The sequence below is a fragment of the Purpureocillium takamizusanense genome, chromosome 10 (genome assembly GCF_022605165.1).
Source record: "Purpureocillium takamizusanense chromosome 10, complete sequence".
NCBI classification, from domain to species: Eukaryota; Fungi; Ascomycota; class Sordariomycetes; order Hypocreales; family Ophiocordycipitaceae; genus Purpureocillium; species Purpureocillium takamizusanense.
This window is the reverse complement of record NC_063077.1, coordinates 33,781-41,705: the sequence shown is the minus strand read 5'-3', so window position 1 is coordinate 41,705 and position 7,925 is coordinate 33,781. Positions and strand designations below refer to the sequence as shown.

Sequence of the window (7,925 nt, the reverse complement as noted above, 5' to 3'; positions counted from 1 at the left end):
CGACAGCCATCTAAGCCACTCTTCCGCCCGGCCAGCATAGTCCTCCATCTTTCGCGGCGCCATCCGCTCCACTTCCACATCCACCGGTACGCCATGGTGTGAAATTGAAGTAGGAAGAAAACAAGGCGACTTGTCTATCGCCCTCTGCCACTCCCCTTTCTGTGGGCCCCTGATGTGTTTGGTTGCGCCTCGCTGATGGACATAATCGCATCCCGGCACGGTCAAGTCGACAGGTGGCTCCGAAGTATTACAGTAACTGTACATGGAATGGTGCAACTTCTCTGTATTCTCGACAGCTGCTAGGTGTAAGCGAGCGCCGACGACAGGAGCGCTGTCCACTCCACTTGGCGGCGGCTCCAGGGCCGCGATCTGACGAGGGGCGGTGGGGGGCGCCGCCGCCGCCGCCGTGCGCCTTTGCCTCACTAGCCCTCCGCCCCGATCTATCGGATCGCGGGTCAGAGCAAATTGCCGAACGGAGGGACGGTGTCGTCCGGCAAAGGGCGGCTTTCAGGCACAGCCGGACAGTGATAGGAGGAGAAACGGGCGTACGATTGCACGCACACATACACGGCGCTTACTTCGTCGGAGAGGGCGAGACAGTGAAGCCGCCACATGGGCAGAATCTCCCCGACGGCGGCGGCACTCGGAAAAAATGAGCTTCTTAAAAAGGCAATTCTTCTGTACGCAGATGCGACTGGAGGCGCCAGCACCACCAGACGGTAGTATACCACGCCAGCACTTCCAAGGCAAGCGAACGGCTGCTGGCGTCTGCACCAGCCAGCCCTTTGTTCCAGACTGTCAGACGGGCTGATCTGTTTCCTCGCTCCGCGCCGGCAATGTAACGCTGTTGAACGGCGAGATAAACATTGTCGCAGGGACCGGGGCCCCAGCGTGACTGAGGGTGGAATGCGCATGCGTCGACTCGAAGCTCAGCTTGCTTCCTTTCGGATGCGGAATACGACCTCACGCCGCGCCAATGGGGCAGTCGCTAATGTAAGGTGCCCCCTCGGGCTGAAGCACGACTCTGCAGAGCCATGCAAAGGGGCCACGCCATCTTGGCGACGATCTTTTGGGAGGGTGAGACTTGTGCCCTCTTCCCTCCACGTGTCGATGGCAGGCTGTGATCCTGCGACACGGTAATGCCTCGAGTGAGAATCTGCAAGCGTCGCCCCCCAGATGTCGCGACGAAAAGAGGGACAAAAGTGGTTGAGGCCGATGCTCCGCGCCGCAGGCCGAGCGACGGCCCGTCATGTTTGTGTGCTGGGGTCGCCACTCCACCACTCCGGGGACCCAAGAGACGCAACTATATGACGCGGCGTTGACAGCCACCTGCTATGGGCAGCAGCAAAAGCGTTACCTGCATATCCCAGCCGCGCCAAGGCATGATAGGAAGCCACCCATGCCGGCGGCACGAATCGCAGTCCCAAACTTCATGTTGTGAGAGGAGGCCGGGGGAGGATTCGCATAGGCGACGACTGCATTGCCGCCGCGGCAATCCAGCTGCCGTTGCTAAACTGCGAGGGGGAAATTTTCGCGAGATGAAGTCGGCGGCGGCACGCCGCGAACCATCTTGCAAAGCGGCATAATGACGATGTGGCAACAGATCGTAGTCATGAGAACCAGGAAAGTCGAGGCCGCCATGGCCAATCACGTATCAAGCCCCAGGCACATAATCGGCTGGGAAACATGGACTATCGGTGCAACCGGAGTTTTATAGAGATCGATCGGCCTCATCCCCCCCCCCCAACGATGGGGCCACTACGGATTCACATACCGCGGCGAAATAATCTTGGCCCCGTCGTTCAGCTTGGGCGCCCTCAGCCTGGCCAAGTCCACATTCGAGAAAACGCGCAGGTTTAGCGGGTGCTGCGTCTTCATACTCTTGGCGAACCCGCGGGCGGGCAGCGCCCCCAGCGCCTTGCGCTCCTCGTCGCTCAGGTCATTGTACTCGTTTGTCATGCATACGCCGCAAATTCTGCAGAACGTCTTGTTGAGGACGTGGCGCGCAAAGCTGTATCGCCCCAGGTTGCCTTCATCGCTGGCGAACAAGACGACCCGCTTGTTGCTTGGGTAGGTCCATCGATAGCCGTTCTAGTTGCATTTTGTTTGTGCCCTAGTTAGCCGCTTCCGTACTAACTTACATACTTCCTTGGCAACTCGTCCTGATGATGGCGAGGTCGGGGTTAAGGGGCCTCTTACCCGTCCGCAGATGCTGCAATTGCACTCGGCCGTGAGGTCGGTGAACGTCTCGTCGAGTGGCTTGCTCATAAAGGCCACGGTCACGGCCCCGCAATGGCATGAACCCGTGTACAACTTGTGGCCGTCGATGGCCGGAGGAAGGGGACCCTTGTGCTCCGGGGGCACATGCTTTTCACCTAGGGCCGCGCCGTCGTAGCTATTTTTCGGTTTCCCAACGTTAGAGTTGTGTTCGGTCCCCGACGCCAATGCACGACTTACGGCTGCTTCTCCAGGGCCCAAGTGCTGATGCCCTGTATGGCTCGGACCTATGATGATGAAACCGCTTGTGTTAGCCAGCAGACGCGCGCACCTTCAGAGACAAGGCAGGCCACCAACGCACGTTAAGGGCGCGCTTGTCCCCCTCGACAAACTCTCCCATGACTGGGGTAGCACAAGTCGGGCAGAACTGTCTATCCAGTCAGCATCGACCATGCGAATTTAGGCTATCGGCAGCCTATGTAGGGGCGGTAGGTCTGGTCGGTTCCGCACCCTATGCGTAAGCTTCTTTGGTCCAAAGGTGTACCGGGCGAGGGTGTCGTCGGTGCCTTTGACGATCTTAAACCTGCCCTCTTCGGGGAAGACCCAGAGGTAGCCCTTCTTGTGGCAGATGCTGCAATTGCACTCGAGGACAAACTTGATCTCCGGCAGTTCCACTTCGTAGACGAAGGCTTTGCAATGACAGTTGCCTCTATACGTGCGTAGCTGTGGCTCCTGTTTGCTCGCATCTTCGGCGGACGCACCGGTTGGCGGGGGGTCTGGCTTCTTCTTCTCCTCCGTAGAGAGTGCGGGCTTCGCCGGCTCCGGGATGGTCTGCTCGCCGGTGGCCCCCTGTGCCGATGCCGACTTTTGCCCGCTCTTCATGCTTCTCGTCGTAACCATGCTGGGCAGCTGTCAATTCGCACTCGTGTCCGTTCTGGTGGTCGTCGTGGCTGCTATGTCCTGTTGCTTCTGGCGACATGAGGGAGGCGGCAAAGCAAACTAACCGCAAGCGCGGAGGGACTTGTTGGGCGCGACACCAGCGAGCATGAGCCCTGGCGTCACAAAGACGTGTGGGCTTGGGCCGCACCCCAATCTCAAGCACCGCATCTGGTTAGGCATCGGTGAGCCTGCGACATGCATGATGAGCGTGAGATGGCCCAACGCGCGCTGCGAGGTTACTTCGCCTGTTTGCCACGCGGCTGGGCACGGAGAATCTGGTGAACGCACCTTGTACGACAGGGCCTGTGCTAATGCCTGCTTATTATTACCCCGCGCTTCGGGGTTTGGTGCAACGGTCACCCGACGGACCGTAGCTTTCTTCGGCGGCGAGCGCCCGGATCCAGGGGTTCAAGCCGTGTTCTCTACACGGGAATCGATACACCACGCGCGACGCGAGACGTATCGGCAACACAATGGTAAGGCTATCATTGGTCTTAATTGGTTGCCAAGACCACTGTTCCCTTTTCCGGTGCAGAACCAGCCAGCTCTGTAAGATGGGGATTGGTTCGTGACTCCGGCTTTGGCGCCGGCTGCCCTTTAACGCTGTGGAATCGTGGATTACCCAGCAGACGCCTTACATTTCGACGCACCAGCGAGTTGAACGCACATTCATAGGCTAAATCAAATGCAATGGTCGACCATCTTCACAGACATTTTAGTTAAGCCGTGAGGAGTCCTGAAAGCTATCGCCATAAGAAATAAATTTTCACCTGGGACCATTCGAGTGGCTTCTGCTCATGCCACGAGCATAGCGTCTAAAATTGACCAAGTAGGCCGCACATCCGTATTGTGTGACAGGTCCGGCGAAAGCGGAGTCAGATCGAGCTCGGTTCATCTAGTCTCTGCGGTCACTGACAAGTTTGATGGCACCTGTCCGTCATGCCTAGCATTAGGAGGGTGGTTCTGATGGTGCCTCCAGTTACGAGCAGATCTCAACTACCACCATTTGAGTGCAGATGCCGAGCATCACAGTGACACGCTCTATAGCCTTGTAGTAACTCTATACGTGTATCTGGGGACATCGGGACGCACTAGGCCTGTCGTTGTGGGCATAGCATCTCGACCGCGGTCAATATGGCTTGAGGAGCGGTGGCAGAGCGGCGGCGCGGCGTCTGACTCGGACCAGGCCAATTTGAACGACCATACTTATCTCAGGCCGACGCTGACGCTGGCTAATAATCACTCGACATAAAGGAACCTCGTACGAGCAATTGAGCCGCGGAAGATCGTACGGCGACCATGACCGGAAGATAAGGCATGGCGGCTTCCACACGTCCGCACGGGCTGTATACCCTCAGCTTCTGAGACGTCAACGCCCTCATCCAAACCAAACGCCACCGGCACGATGCGGTTAACTCTTATCGGCACCACCGGAACGTCCGCTAACATGCGAGCTACGCCATGGCGTAGGCATCGCACGCGGGACGAAACGAGACGTTCCGCAAAACCACGGAGGCGGCCGCGAGTGTCGCATTCTTGCGCGACCTACGCGGACACCCTCCGCACCTGGTCGTCATATGCGGCCACGAGGAGATGCTGGGGCCCCCTGCCGAGCAGCAAGCAGCTGAATTGGACGAGTACCTGTTGGCCCTAGGTACATGTACCTGCACGCCTTTGTTGGCGTGCGCCGATACGGCCAGGCAGAAACCGTGGCGCTGCTCCCGGATCATGGGCACGTCAAAGTCGTTGCGCGACGCATGCGCCCAAAAAGGAGACACCGCTGTCGTACGCTGCTGAGGGTAGCTATGTTGAAGTTATACTGGAAATGGCGGCATGTGGCGCCAACCCGGTCGCACGAATCTGTCGCAACAGGAGGATGCCATTGTCGTTGCGGCGGGAGAGGCTCGATTGCTGTTGTTGAAGCACGCCGGGCGTTGGGCTTCAAAGCCGTTTACCCGAGACCACGCGACACTGATCAGTAGAACACGATTGATGCCATCTACCGAGTTCTGCGTCATTCTAAACCGTTGGAACCGTGTATTTGATGGCCCGCGTAGCCGCGGTCTGGCTTGGTGACCACCTCTAGCAGAGTCGGAGTTGTGACGCCATCCTGCTCGGCGTTGACGAGGCATACGATGCTGAAATCGTCCATACGACCGGAAGGTTGGTTACCTTGCGTGTGAGAGGCATGCGAAACTCAGATGCAATCGCGATTGACTGAGAACTCAAAACACGCCAGCTTGAGGAATTGAGAAGCTTGACGCTGATGTTATGTTTCACTGCATGTATGATTGTGCTGGTGTTGGATGTTGAGACGTGGAGTCGGAACGTGTATTCGAACGTCGGCGCATCTGGGAGTCAGAAGCGCTGGCCCAACGGTTTCTTCGCCTCAATAGCAGCCACGATGAATTTTATTTGACATGGCGAAAAAATATGAAAGCACCGGAAGCTGCATTTTCTTTTAAAGTTGAGCAGTTGATGAAACATGAAACGTGACGAGTCAAGACAAGGTCCAAGAGCCGGATCTTAACCACACGGATGGCCCAATGCGAATTGGGATGGATCGGTGGGGGTCACCTGAATCACATCACTGTCAATTAGTCCTCGGCATCGCTTCACAGCCCATCGCACGACGACCGACACACCACCGACCTCGCTCGTCATCGCCAACAACAACAACACCACCGCCACCATCATCATCATCACGATCAGCATCAGCAACATCTATCACCATCAAACAGCTCCATGTCGGGTAACTAGCCATCCCGACATGGCCCACGATGCAAGCACGCCGCAAGCCCCACAAGGTTAAGCAGGCCTGTGACGCCTGCCACGCGCGCAAGGTCCGCTGCGACGGGACCCGTCCCTGCGCCGGCTGCGACGCCCTCTCGCTCGCCTGCACCTACCTCGCCGTCCCCAAGAAGACGGGGCCCAAGGGCGGCCGCCGTGTCGCGCGCGCGCAGGCGGTATTGCGGTCGGCGACGGAGCGACGCCCGTACGCGGTGCCGCTCGGTAGTGGCGCCGTTGCCGCCGCCGTCGCCGCCGCCGACGATGACGGCGCAGAGGTTTCGAGGCTGATGAGCCGCGGCCCTGGTGCTACACCGACGACGACGAGGACTACGACGATTTCGCCTCCGAGGTCGAATCGTCACGCGTCGACGTTTCAACCTTCGACAGAGGTATCGCGAGGCGTCATGAAGAGGTGCATGAATGCCTTCTTCACGCACAAATACCCCATCACGCCGATCCTGGATCGAAAACTCATCGACGAGGCGCTGGCTCGGCCGGCTCTGGCAGCCGACGAGTACGCTCTCATCATGGCCTGCTGCGCCGTCATTGTCCTGTCACCCGAGATCATCGTGCAAGGCGTGGCCGAGTCTCCTTGGTCGTCGCCATCGCCACCACCATCGTCGTCTACTTCATCCGCGTCGTCGTCCTCGACAGCGTCGCCGCCACCGCCGCCGCCAATCTCATCTAGTTCTGTCTATGGCATGCCAGCGGCTCTCCCCAGCGCAGACCACTTCCTCGCCGAAGTATCTCGAGCTCGTCTATCCTGCAGCCACGTCTCGAACCCTTCCCTCATAGACGTCCAGACGTCCTTCTTCCTCTTCGCAGCCCATTTCTGCATGGGAAGAGGCAACCCTGCGTGGTTTCACCTCCGGGAAGCCATGACGATTCTGCAGGTTCTCCGGCTCCATGAGGAGTCCACGTACGAGACCATGACGGACCCGTCGCTGGCCGTGTTTTCGAGGAGGGTATTCTGGGTGCTCTTCGTCACGGAGCGAGCGTATGCGCTGCAGCGCCACCGACCACTGACTCTCCACACGACCATCGCATTGCCCGCCCTCGACGACGACGGCCCGGACTGTCAAATCCTGCCGGGCCTTCTCGACCTCATCGCCTTGTTCCAGAACTTCGATAGCGACTTCGTCTCCGTGTGGAATCTTTCCGGGACTGTCGCGGCCGCATCGTCCTCGTATCTCGCGCGCCTACAGCGTGTTCTCGCCTTTGCCCTGCCGCGCGTGGCCGACCGCGTGTCCATGCAGCAGGCCGACCTCCTCATCTCGCAGCAGTGGCTCAAGGTCATTGTCTGGCAGCTCTGTGTCACCAAGACTCTCCTTTCCAACTCGTCCCCCGAAGACAGCATGTCGCTGCGCTATCCCGTCATCATCGCGCGCGATGTCGTGGGCATCGCCCACAGCCTTCCCTCGCAGGCCCTCGAGGCCAACGGCGTTGGCATCTTGGAAAAGGTGTTTGACGTTGCCTGCTCCCTTGCCGATGTCATCGCACTCCAGCCGGCTCTCGTCACCGCGGGCGGCGGCATGGAGGTCAGTCCAGGGGAGCACCTCATGGAGCTGGTCCGGATTGTCGGCACGGTGCTAGGTGGCAGCTCGAGGCATCTGCGGCTACTGAATGACAAGGTGAGGGATTGCCTCACACCAGGAGTCCCAAGTGATGGGCGGCTACTAGCATCGCACGATGCGGAGTCGGAAAACACCGACTACGGACATGGCTTCTCGACCCGACGCTGCGTCACCGAGACATGAGCATTGATCAGGGCTGCAACATAAGTTTTGTACTCTAATCAAGGAAATGATTGCCTCTAGAAGTCAATCGAGATCCCTTCATCCACGACAAGATTCGTCCCGGAAACGTACCTCGCCCAAGAATTCTCCAGCAATCGACAGGTCTCGATCGCGCGATACAGTTCTGTACGTCCCCAGGGCCGCTGCTCTAATCCCATCGCTCGTACGCTGACCACGTCAGTG

At 58.7% G+C, this 7,925-nt stretch overlaps 2 protein-coding genes across 2 annotated transcripts; one reads left to right on the top strand and one right to left on the bottom strand.

The window, feature by feature from the left end:
- Positions 1 to 1,758: 1,758 nt before the first annotated feature.
- On the bottom strand, positions 1,759 to 3,161 carry JDV02_009511 (uncharacterized protein; the record flags this gene model as incomplete). The annotated part of the gene is made up of 5 exons (XM_047991178.1): positions 2,728 to 3,161; positions 2,579 to 2,644; positions 2,458 to 2,504; positions 2,200 to 2,395; positions 1,759 to 2,091 (listed from the first exon to the last, which is right to left on the bottom strand). The coding sequence occupies exons 1-5, from the start codon at positions 3,115 to 3,117 to the stop codon at positions 1,759 to 1,761; spliced, it is 1,032 nt and encodes a 343-aa protein (XP_047847188.1). The 5' UTR covers positions 3,118 to 3,161.
- A 2,775-nt stretch (positions 3,162 to 5,936) lies between these two features.
- On the top strand, positions 5,937 to 7,703 carry JDV02_009510 (uncharacterized protein; the record flags this gene model as incomplete). Its single annotated transcript, XM_047991177.1, has 1 exon — positions 5,937 to 7,703. The coding sequence occupies one exon, from the start codon at positions 5,937 to 5,939 to the stop codon at positions 7,701 to 7,703; it is 1,767 nt and encodes a 588-aa protein (XP_047847187.1).
- Between the last annotated feature and the right edge of the window lie 222 nt (positions 7,704 to 7,925).